The sequence below is a fragment of the Patella vulgata genome, chromosome 5 (genome assembly GCF_932274485.2).
Source record: "Patella vulgata chromosome 5, xgPatVulg1.2, whole genome shotgun sequence".
NCBI classification, from domain to species: Eukaryota; Metazoa; Mollusca; class Gastropoda; family Patellidae; genus Patella; species Patella vulgata.
In genome coordinates, this window is record NC_065883.2 from 26,754,165 (window position 1) to 26,774,478 (window position 20,314).

At 33.9% G+C, this 20,314-nt stretch overlaps 1 protein-coding gene across 2 annotated transcripts in view; it reads left to right on the top strand.

The window, feature by feature from the left end:
• The window catches only part of LOC126821843 (regulator of G-protein signaling 7), a 104,545-nt gene that overhangs the window by 25,550 nt on the left and 58,681 nt on the right, over nt 1-20,314 (top strand). For both annotated transcript variants that reach the window (XM_050550360.1, XM_050550359.1), the window contains exon 2: nt 12,439-12,535. In XM_050550360.1, the coding sequence (XP_050406317.1) occupies nt 12,439-12,535 (97 nt within the window). The remainder of the gene's footprint in view (nt 1-12,438; nt 12,536-20,314) is intronic.

The following is a 20,314-nucleotide window of genomic DNA, read 5'->3' on the forward strand; positions in this document are numbered from 1 at the left end:
ACATACATGTACAATCAGCTTGTTCCAATGTGCTCATATTGGGATGTTGGCTTTAGTTTTGATGGCAAATCACAGCTGTAATATCTGGTAACATCCCTTTAAATTTTGTCCAAAGATTATGCCCGACAACAAGAATGGTTGCTAGTCATTTCTTCTGGGTTTTCAAAGGGTGTTATTTTCAGCAGACTATTACTGTATTATAGTTGCGAAGGTTAAGAATATAGAATTCTTACCTAAACCATGTTACCATTTATTTCATATTTTATTAGTCAACTTCTACACATGCTTCAACCAGATGGTATTATGAAAATCTATTAGGTACAGAACTTAGCTTCTGGTTCCTGAAAGTTTTCTGAAGTTCTGGAATGATTACATTATTTTTTATACCATAGGCTAAGCTACAACTGACCTACTTTAGAGCATGGTTATCACAGTGTCTGTCAGTACTGTTAATGGAATTGTCTACTGTCTGTTAAAATATTCTGTGGTACCTTGTTACTAAATTTTTTGTACTTTTATAGAAAGTTAACTTGTATGATGCATCTTGTATAATTTAGATAAAGAGCTGACCATCCTTGCAATAATAATTAATGAAATAGATAATGTAGATTGTATTGAAAATTTCATTCAAACTACTTTAATTCTGAGCAAAGATATCACTGTTTGAAGGTTTGACAAGAAATAATGTAAGTAGTCTCCATTGTCATGTACCATTGCTACGATAATAAACGAAGTCTAAATTTTCCATTTTGACATTTAAGGAAGATATTTCAGACATTGTATAATCCTCTCAATATTTCAGCCATCCTATGGTATAGAGAGTTGATTATGGGCTTGTCATATGAATAAATATATATCTAATACAGTAAACTTTGCATAAGTCGGATCTAAATGGACTGACCAATTTTATCCGAGTTACACGAATATCCGATTTAGCCGAAGACCTAGTTCAGCTCTGAACGTACATGTAGGTCTCATATCGCCCTGTACGTTCAGGAACCATAGTATTGAATCCTTGTCGAAATAAAATCGGTTCCCAGTCAAGTTTACTGGGCAACTTTTTACTGCTAAACGGTCGTTTGTAAGTCTCTGTGAACGCCTGCACAATGTAAAGGAATATCTTAGTGAGAAAATAAGACCTTGCTTACCTCGCTAGAGGCAGTTTGTGCAACACCAGATTTACATGGCTTGGCCATATAAGACGAAATAAAATTTAGGTTAGCTGGGGTGGGGAAAAATTAGAATCGTTGAAAAGCTAACTTCAGTCAATTATTGCTTTGCCTAGCCCAATTACAATCAAATTTTTTCAAAAATTCCAATTTCGTTTCATCTTATATGGCAGAGTTGCGCAAATTTGTGTGCTGTCCTGTATTTGGATTTCAATGGCGTCAACTAGGCCGCTTGGCAGAAGGAGACATATTTTTAACAGCATGTTGTGAACATACTGCCGATCTGACTTGGGCGAAGGAAAAAAGATGGAATTAGATCAAATGGACCGAACATTTTGATTCGAGTTGAGCAAAGATTCGACTTAGATTATAGACATATAAAATATATACATGTATTAAAATATTACCATTAGGACACATTATTCCATTCAGTTTCATTCTTATTAGACTACTAGTTAAGAGGACTATGCTCTAAGCTGTCATATCAATGTTAAGGTAACCCATAATTAACTCAACCATAGAAGGGGAATTGTAGGGTCTTGACAGACCGTGGTGACACTTTTATCAACTTTGCAAAATTATTTGGCTGAACATGTAAATATCTTACCCCACCCCCTCCTCTAGTTTAGACCATAAGATTTAACTGACTGTATTTTGAGTCCTCATATCAAGAATCCAAGAATTTACCTGAGAAGCCTGAGGTTTTTCTTCTTATTAAGTTTGAGAACAAAGAGACAAAAAGGAAGACAGATTTATTTTTAATCAAGAATCTAGTAGAAAGCTTTACATAATTCATGTTTCAATCAGCACCACCAACTCCTTTTAATCAAATGTTAATTTTCATTTAATATCAGCTAATCACTTATCAAATAGTACCATCATCACATGTAGTTATTGTCTATGTAGCACTCTCATTACTTTTATCTGATTCACTAGTTCATTATTATCTTATGCATAAATCATGAGTTATCAAAGTACTCAGTACAGCATGACCTACTAGTTATAACTCATTCCTAAATAGTATTTCTACTTTTAAGTAACCTAATCCACTGGTTAATAATAATATAGATGTAAAAATATTTTAATTAAGTTTTATGATAAAAAAAATCCTGGATGAAACAGAAACAGATGTTGACCAACCCTTGGGAATCTATAATTAAGTTAACTTTGTTCCAGTCATTGATATTTTGCTGCTAAATTGTTTTCTTATTAAAAAAGTGTTTCTTCTAATGTAGCAGTCCCTCAAGCAGAGTCGTCCTCCTTTACAGTGCAGTCTAAATGGTTTACTTTACTACGCACCACCAACAAATCGATGTAATGCAAATAAAATGTTTTTATATGCCAACATTTTTATGTAGATGTATATTGTCGTTGCCCCTGTCTGTTTGAACCTCCATTCAAATTTTGTTTGTGGAAACTCTATTTGTCACATTTTTATCTGATTTTGATGAAACTTGAAATATAGGTTTTTATTTTATGATCAGTAGTGGAATACCGCGTTTTATCAGTGAAATAAAAGTGTTACTCCACTGGCTAGTTGTTTTTACCTAAAATGATTGTAAAATCATAAAATAAATAGAACATTTGTTGTTTTGTCGTGAATAACATATTTTATTTCTAGAGATGAAATAAAATATATGGTATTCACTCTAAAACGACAAATATCCTCTATATATCCCAAAGATATCGATTCCTTTTGTTACTTGCATCGGACCATAACTTCATGCATAATGGCCCCCAATTGTACAAAAAATTATGTTTTTAGCGAGTGGACACTATTAGAGGTTACAATTTTTTTCTGATTTTGATGAAACTTAAAATGTATGTTTATAACCCAAAAATCTTTGTTCCTTTTTATATTGGCACATATCGGACTGTAGCTTCCTGGATTGTGGCCCCTAGAGGACACAATTTTTATCCGATTTTAAAAACCGTTAATACATATCACCATTATACTATAATGATGATTAAGTTTGAATTTCGTGAAAATCAAACCGAAACTGCCTGACAAAATGGCCGCTTCCCATATGCAATTAGTATAAAAGTATGTAATACCAAGGTTGTGGACCCTCTAGAGGTTACAATTTTTATCCGATTTAAAAACCGTTAAAATATATCACTATAACACCACAACGACGGTTGAGTTTGAATTCCGTGCATTGGCGGAGACCATAGTGCCGCTGCCGGGGCAATTTTTCCTGCATAGTATGGTGTATGCCCTCTTCATTAGCCCAGTCGAAGCTGAACAGTAGGACGTTAAACCCATTTTATTTCATTTCATTTTGAATTACGTTAAGATCGGACCGAAACTGCCCACTAAATGGCCGCTCCCTGTCACAAATAGTGTAAAAGTATGTAATACCAAGGTTATGGACCCATCTAGAGGTCACAATTTCTATCCGATTTTAATGAAACTTAAACAAATATGTTTATATCCCAAAGATCACGTTTTTAGCTTGTAGGTTCCTCTAAGAGGTCGCAATTTTTTTTAGCCGATTTGGTGAAATAAAAATGTATGTTTGTATCCCAAAGATATCGGTTCCTTTTGATATTGAAAATTGTATGAAAAATCACTTTTTTTTAGCTTGTTCTCTGTCCAACTTTTGCAAAATGTGGGTGTATCTTGCATTTGTTTAACTATATTTGTCGGAATAAAATACAAGAGGGGCATATTGATGATAAAATAATATAAAAATGTTCCTGACATTCTTTTCAGACATATTGTTTAAACAGCCAGCCATCATTCTAATTTTAACAATACACATTTTATTCCCACATGGTTGTCATGTATGTTTATCATGACATAGACTAAGCTTTTAAAATGTGATATTGAAAATCAACATAATGAAATACGTAAAAAAATTATATTGAGATAAAGTAGAAATATTTCAAATATACTTTGAATAGTTTGTGCTTTTGGATCAAAGGTTTAATTTGAAAATCTCATGGTCTATAAAATAACCCTTTGATCAAGGCAGATAATATGCATGAGCTGCAAGTCTGCAGTGTATCTCTAGTTTTTGGTTATTAAAGTGATGGATAATGCATGGAATGCTTAAGCTCTATTTTTGTTGGTTTTAAAGTTCTGTAGATTCTTGAATTTTTCACACAGATGCTGTTGTTGACATACAGTATTTTTGGGTGAAAGCTCATTCATTTGCCTTTCCAAAGATGCATTTGGAAGACAAATAATTGAGTCTTGAATGCTGTATAACGTTATTCAAACTAATTAGTCTATCAAATCTTTGTTTCATATTCCTCTCAAGAAATACCCCAAGATTTAAAACATCTATTTTTAAAAGCCATGTTTGTCATGTAACTTGATTGGGGGAGGGCCTATTTTTAGATTGTATTTGTCTTTACTTAATGTCCGTTAGCCATACATATTGAAACCTAAGTAAATTCTTGGATTATCTTCTGCCAACTTCTTTTTCCACCTTTTAATTGAAGAGTCTGTTATTTGCTTAAACCCCTTAATGTTCCCAAACCGCCTAACCATTCAATCAAGAAATAAAAACTGCTCACAAAGTCAAGCTGGCAAACAATAAGCCGTCCGGTTACCAGTTAGTGATACCCTGTCATTTTTGCCCAGTGCTTGCCTCATGTTTTTTTTGACAATCTGGTATTTTTCTAGTAAGATTGGGCGTCTCTACACCAAATTTGCCATACTTTTATTGGAATTAACTACCCTATATAAATACTTTCTTGAGAATGTATCTTTAATTAGGTAGATAATGATAATTGTAGTTTTAGTTTTACATTGTATCTATTTAAGGATGTGAATTTGTTAGAGAAATGTGATACCTACAGTATTGAATTCTTGATATATTTTTAGTTTTTCTCTCCATTGAGAAAAACGACAGGAAGTCTGTGTTGACATAAGGTAGAGAAACCTCTTGAATATCAGTCAATATTTGATAGTGTATTTTTGAATGTCTATTTTGGTATGAATCTATGGAATAGATTCTTGTTGGTTTCCAATTGGTATCTCACGGGGATTCTGTTTTCCTCCATAAATTTCTACCTTGTTATTTCATTGGTATTGCTTACATCAGCAGACAGAGGGTTTTTAAATAGTCACCATGGTGACACGACTGGTAATTTTCCTGCTTGATCTTTTGTATTGATCAGGAGTAAGAATGGTGACTTGGTGATAAACAGAGCAAAGATTTTTAAGCATTTTCCTTGAAATTTATCATACTGCATGCGTTAATGGTTGCTCTAAGAATCGGTCAGTATGTCCAATTTAGTATATAAATGTATGGAATTAACATCTGTTGGTTTATGGAGACTGGATGGATGTGAATGTGTATAGTAGTCAAGGAAGTAAACAGTAAAATACATTATAGTTCTCTTCCACTCCCAGACACCTTTCTTACTAACAAATGTTTGGTTGTGAGATTTAAATTTTAGGATTTCATCGTATCTAATTGTTTTGTTATTACATGTAGTTACATAAACATGTGGTTGTTCAGTTAATAGTTATTCCTCCATAAGAATGTATTTTGAGAACCTGTTGTAATGGCCAAGAAACAAAATATAACAATCCTCTTGTGTTCATTTGGGTCTTATATGTTGTGAAAACTGATACAGTTAAGCGACGTTTACACGATACAACCAATCCATACAACCGTCAGCTGCAACATATTGGATGACTGTTTACATAATACAAGGGTTCCATTCGTTGTATGGCAATATTTCGTTCCTTTTTATTAACTCAATAAACGGGAATTAAGGCGACACATCTCATCCCCATCTTTGTATAGTGTTGATGCCGCGAGTTCCACAAAATCCATGCTTCGTACAGTGTTATTGTTCCCCACCTTTTGAAGAAAGCAGGGACTATTAAAATGGGTTAGTCTGTCTGTCCGCCTGTCTGTCTATCACACTTTTTGTGACACAACCTCGGACATACATTATGCAAGAGCTAAATCTGTCTATTGCCGGTTTTTCTTTTGGCCTGAAATGTTATCTCAATTATTAATTAGACATTAATTAACCTATCCAGACCATAATTAACTCTAGATGGCATCGCTAGCCTGCGATCTCTAGTGGATTATGAGCCGATTTACTGCATAACTTTCCTTCGCGATTTAACAATTAACTGGATAATCGAGACTATGCTGTTTATCGTACTGACTTTAGTAATGATGACCAGGGCTAGCCGGAAATTTCAACCGCTTAGTTCTCGGTTCATAGTGGATCAATTTGAATAAAATTTTCAGCAAATTGCCTTTACATTATCTAGTTTTTAACTATTATAGTGAGAACTGCCAACTCGTTATCGAATCTCCCATAATGTATCTTTAAGGCATGGGCTGATCTAGTTCTACTGAATAAAACTCTGGCCACCAGAAAAAATATTTCACCAAAGATTGTTCATTATTTATATATACAAGATTTTAGATGTAATTAACCACACCTACGAGGTTCAATATAATCATGCCATCTGTGAAACTATTAAGTGACTTATCATAACAGTGCATTTCAAGTTCAGTTGCAGACATATTTAGGTCAGTACAGTCACAGCAAGGGGGGCAAGAATTTGTAAGAATTTAGTAGCTGCAGCTGGAGTGCAAACCCAAATACCGGTAACGGTAGGTCGGAAGATGGGAATCTGGGGAGTATTGAAAATCTTTCAATTTTAAACCCATTTTGCGGTTAAAATGTGTTGTAGTTCTATCCTCAGCTATCACTAGAACTGTTTCAATTTATCACTGTTATACCGTAATAATGGTGGAGTTTAAATTTTGTGAAAATCAGACTGAAACTGCCCAACAAAACGGCCGCTCCTGATACGCAAATGGTGGGAAAGCATGTAATACCAAGGTTGTGGACTCTCTAGAAGTCACAATTTGTATATGATTTTGATGAAATTTGAAATTTATGTTTAAACCCCAAAGATCGCAGTTACTTTTGGTATTCGTGCATATCAGACTGTAACATCCTGGATTATGGCTGCCTTGGTCATGATTTTTATCCGATTTAAAAAAATGTTTTAATATATTACCGTTATACACCTTAACAATGATTGAGATTGAATTTTGTTGCTCCTTGTACGCAGATTGTGTAAAAGTATGTAATACCAAGGTTGTGGGCCCTCTAGAAGTTACAATTTTTATCCGTTTTTGATGAAACTTAAAATATCCAAAAGATCTTTGTTCCTTTCGATATTTGTGCATATAGGACCATAACTTCGTGGATTATGGCCCCTGATTGTACGTCACATTTTTTTTTTTTAGCTTGTTCTCTGTCCATCTTTTTCAAAATGTGGGCGTATCTTGCATAGCAACAGCTATGTGTGTTACTATTTTTGTTCATTTGGAGTTACGCGCAAATTAACAAATAAGCTTGATTAACTAGACACACGCAATGAAAACAATAATATTTTATGGGAATTATTATTTTCATTTCTCATTTTACAATACGTATTTATTTATTTAACAACTTAAGCTGTCATCTTATCTGTATTAAATTTACATACATTATTTAAATTAATAAAATGAAGAGGCCCATTAAATTTCTAGAGTTGAACCTTGTGAACGCTCAGCTACAAAAGTTTTTGTCTGATGTTTATTGAATTTACATGCATTATTTAAATTAGTAAAAGAAAGAAGCCTATTGAATTTCAACAATTTCCGTTAATAACTCCTATAGTTAGAGCCCTTGTTTTACTTTGTTGAACATTGTGCACACTCTATTGACAAAAATTATCATCCGATCTGTATGGAATTTATGTGCATTATTTAGATCACTAAATCAAAGAAGCCTATTGAATTTCAACAATTTCCATGTATTGCTTGTAGAGTTATGGACCTTGTTTCACTTTGTTGAACCTTGTTAATGCTCAATCAACAAAAGGTTATCATCCAATATGTATAAAATTTATATGCATTATTTAGATCACTAAAATGAAGAAGCTTATTGAATTTCAACAATTAATTAATTATTTCTAGACTTGTGGCCTGTGTTTTACTTTGTTGAGCCTTGTAGAATGCTCTATTGACAACAGTTATGATCCGATCTGTATGAAATTTATATGCATGCCATTATTTAGATCAGTAAAACTAACAAAGAAAATGGCCGCCGTTCATTCTCAAATAGCGTAAAAATATGGTATATCAAGGTTGTGGACCCTATAGAGGTCACAATTTTAATCCTATTTTGATTAAACTTGAAATGTAAGTTTATAACCCAAAGATCTCGGTTGCTTTCGTTCAATATTCGCGCATATCGGACTGTAACTTCCTGAATTATGGCCCCTGATTGTACGAAAAAATTCGCATTTCGAATTTCGTGAAAATCGGACCAGAGCTGACAGACAAAATGGCCGCCCCTCGTACTCGAATAGTGTAAAAATATGGTATATCAATGTTGTGGACCCTCTAGAGGTCACAATTTTCTTTTGATTTTTATGAAACTTGAAATGTAAGTTAATAACCCAAAGATCTTGGTTCCTTTCGATATTTGGCATATCGGATAGTAACTTCCTGAATTTTGGCCCTTGATTGTTACGAAAAATCGCGTTTTTAGCTTGTGGTCCTTGTAGAGGTCACAATTTTTATCTGATTTAAAAAAAATGTGTGAATATATCACCATTACACACTAAGATCATGGATCCTTTTGATAATCGCGGATACCCGAACTTAATTTCCTGGATTATGGCCCCTGATTGTTCGAAAAATGGCATTTTAAACTTGTGGATTTTCTAGAGATCACAATTTTTTTTCCGATTTTAAATATTTCACCATTCCACCATAATGAAGGTTGAATTCGAATTTCGGGAAAATCGAAATGAAACTGCCCAACAAAATGCCCGCTCTTTGTTCGCAAATATTGTGTAAAAGTATGCAATACGAAGGTTGTCAATCCTCTATGGGTCACAATTTTTGTCCGATTCTGATGAAACTTAAATCATATCTTTATATCCCAAAGATCTCAGTCCCTTTTGATATTTGCACATTTCAGACCATTATTTTCTGCATTATTGCCCCTGATTGCACAAAAAATCCTGTTTGTTTTTAGCTTGTTCTCTATCCATCTCTTGCAAAATGTGGGCGTATCTTGCCTGGCAGCCGCTGGTATTTCACATTTTAAGGTCCATGATCAAAATGGATTCATGCACATATATACCACTGTTATATGTTTCATTTATTGTGCAAGTATGTTTTACATGATTTCAGAATTATGGAACAATACATGAATAGTGGTTCATCAATTACAATTGGCTTCTTGGCATTTTGTTCATTACGACCATTATTTTGTGGATACACCATATTGCTGGTTACGATTAACTCCACACGTTAAAGTTCTTTAACAATTGAGAAGTATAGCGAGAAACAAAATCATGTCTTGACAAACTTAGGTGAACACACCCATTTACATTTTAGAGTTATGTGTGATGCATTCCACTTCAACTCGTATTGCACATATTCCTGAAAATGAAGATAAGGTGACTAAGCATGTCAGTCCTATCCTTATTGATGTAATGTATTATTTGTAGAATTGAAATACTTGAGAAGACTATCTTTTCACTTTGAAGTGATTACATCGTTTTTATTAATTAGTACATAATGGCTAAAGCAAACATGCCAGGCAATTTTTCAAACAGAGTTCTAACATGCAGTGTTTGAATTTGTTGCTGACTAGAAAGCTAGTGGTGGTATGTTAATCAAGATTATATTGATTGAATGTTCATCATGTATAACAGCTCATGGCTGTGGAAATACATAGTGAAATCTTCAAGGAGAGAACAGCCTCCCTTCTTGCCCATCTTTTCTTGCTAATTTTCTTGATTGACAGACCAAATCTAGCCAAAATCAAGATTTTACTGTTGACAAAGCATGGCCGTAACATGAAGCCAGTGTATTGAGCCATAAGTGTTTACTTAGGGAGTTGAGGCCATTATATAGATTGGATAGAAAGCTAGTAATTAAATGGAAAATGCACCTAGTAATAGAAAAAGCCTGTGTTGATCATTGGATACAGTTTTCCTTGCACAATAGAAAGGGGGGTCTTCAGTTTTAATCTGAATGCAAACGCTAATGATCTGGTTTCCTATACACAAACTATGGCCACACAGAGCTTAAGGCAAGGCGCTAGAATAAAATTAGCTGAAGTTGGCTGTAGGAATTGATTTACTAGGTTGACGATCTAAATCTGCCTAGTTTCATGGTACAGTTCTCGTGCCCTTCATTGACTTTGACCAGCGTCAGTAAATTTTGATATCCACTAGAAGATCTATGGTTAGTCCTCTCGACTCTAATCTTTTCTTGTAGTAAACGAATTTGATGAACTTGACACAGGAGGACATTTATTACCAATTACCTTGCCTTCTTCAAATAGAGCTACATTTATTCTTTATTACATAAATCTTCACTGTGTATGAAAGGCAATTTATACATAGTTTACCATCAGTATATAAATTGTTAATATTACACTAGTCAATTTCTAATAATAAGTATTCAGGATGGTATCCTAACTTAATTCCAACATTATAAAATCCCATCTCTTGTCAGTTTCTTATAATAACCATTCAGGATGGTATCCTATCTTCTACATGTAAATAATCCCAGGGTCCATATTCACAAAAACTTACGCTAACATATTTTAAGAATGCAGCCCTTTTGTTGGCCTTAAGATAAATTTTGTACTAGGGTTTAAACTCTAAAGCAATCAAAAGACTGCATCCTGAAAATATATAAAAGTTTAAATTTCGTAATTGAAGCCGTAAAGATATGTACACAATTAACTTGTATGGTTATTGTTTCCTATGTTGAAACAAAAAAGTTTAACCAGTTAATTTTGACAATTATTTATCAGGGAGTATGTAGGGTTGGGATTTTGTAGCTCTGAGATTATGTAGTATTGGAGTTTTGAGACATAGTATTACACTAATGTAAATGATTTATTCTCAAAACTCTCAAGCTGAAAACATTTTTCAAATATATTGATGAATTATAGTAGAAATGCCCACTGATAGAAAACCTACAGGTAGACACAGAAGTGTTGCAATATAACAGATGATGCCACAGCCAGATTTCCATGGTGTCCAATCAGTGTATAAAGAGATTGCAAAAACATTATTTATAGAATTATGACATCAGAATATTTCTATATCTAGTACCGTCAGTATTGTCTGCTACAACAGTTATTGCTGGATAAATATGTTGAGTTTATGTTATGTGTGGTGTTATGGGTGCTAGGCAATTCTGATGTGTCATTTATCAAAGTCGCTTCTACCGACACTCTCTCACAAACTAATCAGTAGGCAGTTAGATGTTCATAACTTTGATCTTGAAAATTTCCAGATTTCTCATGGAATCCTATTTCCTTGAAAGGGATGTTGTAGTTAAAAGTTAAAGTTTATGTTGTACACAAAATCAGTGAACTGTTTATGAAGTTTCTCACTATTTGATTGTTTTGAAGACTTTGTGATAATCAATCCAGAACTTTCATAATGAAACCTTTGATTTGTTGAAATGACTCTCAGTATGGTCTGTCTCATGGCTATTTGAACAATCTGAGCAAGTATCTATACTAAAAAACAGATGAGTATTCACCAGGTAACTGATGCTCTATACTGTAATTTGATCAGATTCTAATTCATAACTATTTGAGCAATTCCAGAAAAGTTTGACAGTAAACTATAACAAGATTTCAAAGACAGGCAAATTACACACTTTGAATGATTCTGAATTTTGATAAAGTATATACTGCACGAAAAAATCTTTAAAATGCTGACCTGTATTGAGATGGTCCATTGGACAGGGCAAACAGCGACTATATGATCCTGGGACCATTTTGCTTGCAGGGTTTATGGTTGCTTCTTCAAAGTTATTGTAGCAGGGATATAAATATGTGGTATGATTATGTGTGTATATCTGGGGATGTCTAGATTGTTTTGTCCTGCCTTTCCAGTTGTGTCTTGAATATTATGCTTCCTATTAAATTGGTACAGGGACATTCCTTGGGCTTACTAGGAACAGGTGAATGGAATCCATGCATAAAGTAAAAGGAACGATTCACAACAAAATGATAATGGTACTCGAACTACACTCATTGTAATGAGATGAAATAACATTGTAACAACACAACTGTGGGGAGAATGCTAACAAACAGTTGGCATATGATAAAACCAATAGGTACAAACAACCTTCTGTTTCCTTACATTTATTTATACACAAAAAACATTCATAGTAAGTATGTTATTATTATGTGGTCAGATTATTATTGTTTGTCTATTAACAACTGCTTGTTATTGTTTCAGATGGAGACTATTGTCGAGAGAATGCAAGATGAACATACTGGGGTACCAGTTAGAACTGTTAAAAGTTTTATGTCCAAAGTGCCAAGTGTTTTCACAGGTAGGTCACTGTTTGACCTTTAAGATATTTTGGTTATAGAATCAGTGGGGTTTGATCCGACAATTTTAGTACAGGTTGTATACAATACGTACACATGATCCAACACTTGCCAGTTACCAATTCATCTTAATTCCATATATGTGACCTGTGCTGGCAAAATGAGTCGGGATGCACAAAGTCTAATAAATAGCTAAAGACAAAACAAGTGAAAATGGCAATAAAACATCTTAAAGCATCTTTACTAGGATGTTTTGTAAGAGTACTGTATTCTTGAATCTTTTGTTTTTCTTAAAATTTTCAGGGAAGTTAGTTATTTTTCAGCGCACTCAGCGGGTTGATCAGCCAATCTCCTTACATAATACTTGGCATTGTTGTGAAGGTGCGAATCCCTAGTTTATAAATGTGTTCAAAGTATTACCGATAATCCCATTTTCGAGGAATACAAACGAGTTTTAAAATCCATACAATACCTAAATATACTCAGCTCGGACACCCCGCGTGGTGCATTATGGTATCCTGGCTACATTCGGTAATCACACTGTCAGGTATTAATTTGCAATAAAAAAGTGAAAGTGGCGATAAAAATCTGATTTTGGCGATAATGTTTTGGGGTACTTCCGATTCATTCTGAATAGTGGCGGTAAAAAATCTTAAAATTCTAATCGTATATAGATTGCCGCTGAATGTCAACCAAAACCATGCGGGGGAATAATTAATCAACTACAGTAGCTGAAAATCTGGATCGTGTCATTGAGTAATAATTGTCATGGTTAATGATTAGTTGATTGATAATTTCCAATGATATATATAAGCCTTCCTCAAGTCATTATTTACTTTGAATAATTAATCCAAGTCGGTGATTATTTGATATTTCGTTTTGTCTTAAAAAAAATATATGTCGATAGTTCAATTCCGTTTTCTGTGGCTTCATACGGCATGTAAAATATACAAACATGCCTAAGTGGATATTATTGTTTCAAATTCTATTATCGCCATGGGTCGGAAACGTGAGAACAATGAACGAGTCGAATAGAGGTAATTCTCGAGTGAGAAAATGGTCAACAATTTGTTTCATTATACCACTGCTAAAATGCACTAAAGTGAATGTAAGCATCTCTTACTGGTCATACAAATGAAATTTCTATCATTCTATCAGGGGTACCTGAACATAGCAGTGGAACTTTTGTACGTGCAAAACCTTATTTTAATTCAGTCGTGTGACGGAAATAACAGAACATAGATGTATCTGTAGCAGCTTCTTTGATAATCAAGTAACTAAACTTGATTACCCAATCAACAATCTTAATTTCCTGAGCACTAACACAAAGGTTATAATTAATTGGTGAGATTAACAGAAGTTATTCCCATAAAAGTTATAATATACAAAACCTAGATTACCAGTGTATGAACTATTCTCTTTTGTTCTAAATTATAACACCGAGAGAAAAATAATAAATATATGGCGTGGTTGCTATGTGATTTTATTTTAGAACATACCAAAATCTGTAACTTGCATTTAATCAAAACTATCTTTTCTGACTTGGATATAGCTCAGTCATTTGTTACCCAATTCATACCAACTATACATGTACATCATTTTGAAGGTATTGAGGTGGAGAATGTGAAAATAACAATAACTCAATTTTCAAAATTTCCTCGTTGCGACTGAATTTGCCACCACGGGTCACATCAATCTCCAAACATTCTATTTGTAAATCTTGGAATGAATATAGTAGCAATACACAGAGTTAATTATGTGAAATATCCAATGGACCATATATATATATTGATTATTGAATCTGTTGGAAGTGACTTAATAACAGTTTGACTTCATGTTAATCAAATGACTGCCTTCTATTCATTCTGATAATTAGCTAACAGGTAACATAGTGGTACCATATGGGGACATGCGTATTGTTTTAGGTACATGTGTACACTCAAATTTGAATGTTTGTTACTGTATATTGCTGTTAGTTCGTCTGTTCACAATGTTTTTGGACCATTCTAGAGACTACATTATTGATATCACCACATCCTGATTTCTGGTAACTTTTAAGATTATTGCCCCTGCTAATTTTGTGACTGTTTTAGCGACAAAAGCGGGAGTGTGTTCTATTAGCTGGCAACCACCTTCTTTGGTAAGACTAGTTTCAGAACCTGGATAGCCATAATAAATCAAGTACAGATTTGTACTAGAGGTTGAAGTAGTTCTGTGAATTTACCTGACACAACCGTCCTTTTCATCAATATACATTTGAATATTCCCAGTTGAAAAATGTTCTTCTCTGAATACCAATCCCTCAGACATGGGTACATATATCTTGGCTATAACTATCTCTGAGTATCATTTCATACAAATCCCTCTGACATGGGTCTTTATACCATGCCTATACCTTTGTAACCTTCTCGCAAGTACCAAAATATCTGATTATTTGAAAGAGTGTGAGAAAATGTGTAATAGTAGATTTAATGTAGGAAATGTTTGAAGATGGTAATGTTGTGTCAGATATAGGTTAATTATAGATAAAGATATCCTAAAAGTATAAAACATAACATATGTAAGAGTTTGTAAATATAGATCATCTGCCACTTAGCAATTATCTAGTTTAGTCAAACTTCATTATAACTTAACATGTAATAACATGAAACCTAGTACCGTAGCATAGTTATGCTTCATAATAGACAGGTTTGAATTTCTGTACTATTACACTCAGTGATGTGAAAATACTCCTCTTTAAAGGACAAGAAAAGGATAGAATTGGGTTTAATATACCTTATCAACACAATATTTCAGTCATTTGGTGACTAATATATGATTAATATTATTTAGTATGGTCACATACAAATCTTCATTTGCCCAGTTGGTGGAGATCCAACATTAAACTTAAATTCATTTCATTTCCGATTATTTTGCGTGCATTCCCATGTCTACAGAGGTTGACCAGTTTTCTGTCACATTAAAGTGATAAGGCTACACTATCCTCATTAGACCCACACTTGTACCCCGAACAAGTGAAAACTAGACTAGAAAAATTCCAAAGGTTCTTTTTATATGCCCACATTGAAATGTGGCCGTATATTGTCGTCGCCCCTGTCTGTCCGCCCGTCCTTCTGTTGGTCAGTTGCTTGTGGACACTCTAGAGACTAAAGTTAATATCCGATTGACAGTGAATTTATACACAGTGTTTAAGATCATGAGATGAAAAAGCCTATTGTTTTTCAGCGATTCCAATAGTTACTGCCAGAGTTATGGCCCTTGATCTCTTTGAAATATCTTGTTGATACTCTAGAGGCTAAAATTAATATCAGATTGACTTTAAATTTATACATGGTATTTAAGGTCATGCGATGAAGAATCCTATTGATTTTCAACGATTTCCGATAATTACTGCCAGAGTTATGGCCCTTGGTCACTTTAAAATATCTTGTGGATGCTACTGGATGCTTTAGTTGCTAAAGTTATTATCTGATTGACTTTAAATTTATACACAGTGTTTAAGGCCATGAGACAAAGAATCCTATTGATTTTCAACGATTTCTGATAATTACTGCCGTGTTTATGGTCATGAGACGAAGACACCTAGATATATAATCGTTTTGACTGATTTTAGATTGATACACAGAGTTTAAAAGGTCTTGAGACAAACAACTATATTGATTTTCATTGATTTTTGATAACTTGAACAGCTAAATCTATGATATTGAATGTTTTGTATACTAAATATTAACATGAAGCCAAACAAATTCTAATGATTTTCTGATAATTACTATGTGACTTGTTACTCTTAATCAGATTTTAGTGTATTATAAATGTTTCATTACCGATTCTACAACTCTTGTTGACTGCTCTGGCTATTTAGCTGCTGTGGGCGTATGTTTTGTTGCCTGGCAACCACCTATCTTTGATGTATATGTAGTAGAACATTAAATATATTATCATGACACCTTTAAATGTCTACAGTCAGTTAATTAAATTGACAAATATTTGATAATTGTATAGTACTTTGGTCATCATTACATGGTCTTTATAGATATACTCTCTAAGGTATTGTTTATTACATCCTTGGTACCTTAACTGACAATAGAGCCACATGAAATCTATTAATTATTAACTCTGTTAGTAGCTGGAGTATTATCCATTGTTCCTGACTAGATCTTTCACTCAGCAGGCCTTCAAGAACAGTTGTTCTCATTTACTTCATGTGTTTGTCTTCTTTGAAATATGAAAAATACTTTAAATTAACTGAAGCTTCCCGATTTCAAGAATGATAATTAGGACATGACCATGCAGATTGTGTAACTTAAATGAAAGCAACTGTTTATTTTTCATGAGATAGCCTTTCAGTCTTCTTTGAATATACGAAAAATCCTTTAAATTAGCTGAAGCTTCCTGACTTCAAGAATGATAATTAGGAGGACATGACCATGTAGATTGTGTGAATTAAATGAAAGCAACTGTTTATTTTTCATGAGATTACCTTTCAGTCTTCTTTGAATATATGAAAAATCCTTTAAATTAACTTTAAGCTTCCTGAGTTCAAGAATGATAATTAGGACATGACCATGTAGATAGTGTGAAGTAAATGAAAGCAACTGTTTAATTTTCATGAGATTACCTATCTCACTTGGCAGTAAAATCTTTTTAATTTTTATGCGCCCACATTGAAATGTGGTCGTATATTGTCTATCCGTCCGTTCGTCCGTCGGTTTGTGGACACTCTAGAGGCTAAAGTTAATAACCGGTTGACTTTAAATTTATACACAGTGTTTAAGGTCATGAGACGAAGAATCCTATTGATTTTCACCGATTTCCAATAATTACTGCCAGAGTTAAGGCTGTTGATCACTTTAAAAAATCTTGTGGATGCTCTAGAGGCTAAAGTTAATATCCGATTGACTTTAAATTTATACACAATGTTTAAGGTCATGAGACGAAGAATCCTATTGATTTTCAATGATTTCTAATAATTACTGCCGTGTTTATGGTCATGAGACGAAGACACCTAGATATATAATCGTTTTGACTGACTTTAGATTGATACACAGAGTTTAAGGTCTCGAGACGAACAAGTATATTGATTTTCATTGATTTTTGATAACTTGAACAGCTAAATCCATGATATTGAATGTTTTGTATACTAAACGTTAACATAGGGCAGAACTAGAGGCCAAACAAATTCTAATGATTTTCTGATAATTACTTAATGAGTTGTTACTCTTAATCAGATTTTGGTGTATTATAAATGTTTGATTTCCGACAAAAGTAAAAATATGTGGCAACTCTTGTTGACTACCCGGACGATTTACCTGCTGTGGGTGTATATTTCATTTCCTGGCAACCTATCTTTAGTTGCAGCACATATCTGAAATTTGATTGATTCTGGTCGGCTGAATTGTCAGTAAATTTGGGGTGATTCACGGGAACAGTATTCAGTTCTGACTAGGAACTTTTCCTGAAAGTGTTCACTATAACTGACCCAGCAATTTGCCTGGTTATATTAGTACATTATATGGGCATGCGTTTGGTAGTGACAGTAACCCTTATTTTCCACAAGACCTTGACCATGACAAACTTAAAATAACATTTCTGTGAACAGTTCTGCACTTAATCATCCTGAAAACTGTTCTGACATTGTAAATTGATACAACTTCTTGTATTTTATCATGGCCATGTCCAACCCTGGTATGGTACACTTTCTTAAGAGCCAGTTTAAATTTGATGTTAAACTGGGGACTGTTGACAGCTCAGTAAACTTTTAATAGAAATGACTTCAGTATATTGGAATATGAGGCATGACTCAAATATAAAAAAAATTGACTAATTACTGAATTAGAACACAACATAGGTGTGTATAATCAGGAGATACAAGTAATAGAGACCGTGAATAATCTTTTATCATGAGTAATAAGTAGGAGGATGGTGATGAAGCAATTGAAAAGTTTTCATACAAGGCAGTAACTAAATTCTAACAAACCCAACTCTTGACTCGCCTTAACTGACTATGCAACAAACACTAGGGTTTTGACTGATATTATATTTTAACTTGATATGACTGTCTTTTTTATTGTTGCAGGGCTCGCAAATCTATCAGAAACTTTCAATTTTTTTAGTTACTACCATTAAAACTAAAGTTTTCAATTAACATGTGTAAGGACACTCTGCAACTAGAGTTTTTGAATTGCTACCCTACACAACAAAGGTGTTGTGAAGTGTGAACTATATCTAAATTTATTTCACTATTGTTGTGATCAGTGGCGGCGCCAGCCGTCGGTGATTGGAGGGGCAAAGCCGGGGCAAAGTCCAAGGTTAAGGGGGCAAAGGCACGAGCTTCAACTAGGGGTAGGGTGTCCTCCCCCAGAAAATTTTGAAAAACAGGTTGCCGGAAATGCAGCCTGGCAGTATTTCAGGCACTGATCGATGAGGTAAAGTGTCAAATGAACGGACTTGCGAATCACGACGAAGCCCACTCACGAGCGTCAAAGTAAGGAGTCCTCCCCCAGAAAATTTTGAAAAATAGACTGCCGGAAATGCTGTCTTACAGTATTCTGTCAGTTTATCCGACTAGAGAACAAAATGTCAAACGAACGGACTTGCGAACCTCAACGAATTCCCCTTGTGAGCGCCAAAGTAGAGAGTCCATTGGGAACCTCGCCTAGAAAATTTTGAAAAATAGACTGTCGGAAATGCTCTACAACATGCAAGTTTATGACTGAGTGGGGATTTATTCACCGTAGAAGGTATTGATTACCGAAACGTATCACAAATACTTTTTTTTATTTTCTAAAATTATTTGGGGGGCAAACAGAGGGCAGACCAGATTAATGGGGGGGCGCCGCCGCCACTGGTTGTGATGCAAAGCTCTTCCTGGAAACATTGGATGCTAATTAAGTCCTGTCAGTTTTAAATATGCCCTGGATGTATATTGTCTTCACCTCTGTCTGTCCCTCAAGTTTAGTCAGGATAATAAATGTTAGCTCTGAGAGAACTAGGGGTTGTCACTCTTCATCAGTTTTTAGTGTCTTGTAAATGCTTCCATTACCTACCAAAAAATAAATATGCGATAGTCTTTTTGGACTGCTTGGTCAACTTAGCTCCTGTGGGTATAGTTTTCGTTGCAACATATCTTGATATAAAATCAAAATATTTCTCAACATGAATGTATTTAGAAGAATATAATCAGTTGGCAATGGATCAACTTTGCAGGAAATCTTAATTATTTCAGTATGCTGTTTAAAGCTGGCGATATTAGCAGGCTTTCTAACTTGAACTCAATGTGAATTTGTAGATAATGCAATAGTACATGTATGTATACTTACCTACAGTTGGCATTTATTGAGATAAATGGAGTTCAAGTTCATGGTACCCACTATATCAAAAATTGAATTATGGAATTTAACTTCTGTTATCGGTATATCACACTAAAAAAGTATTCTATTAAAAAACATAATTGAAAAATATTTTTTTTGTTGGCACTAATTAAATCTGAACAGTTCTTTATAGAAATTTTTGTCAAACTATCAATATTGATTAATTGTTTTGCTTCTCTTGAAAATATGTATAATGTAAATATGTGCTTTAATATTATAAAAATTCTGAAGGGTCAAAATAAGTCTTCAATGATGGATGTATTTTCACTAAGAGAAAGTCTACATTTACTGTCTGTAACTAGACACAAGGAACTCATAATTCTGATTCATATTAATGTTGAGGTAATAATAAGAGTTCAATGATCTGCTCAATTATGGGATTGAGCTGTAGATTTTATACGCCAACATGGG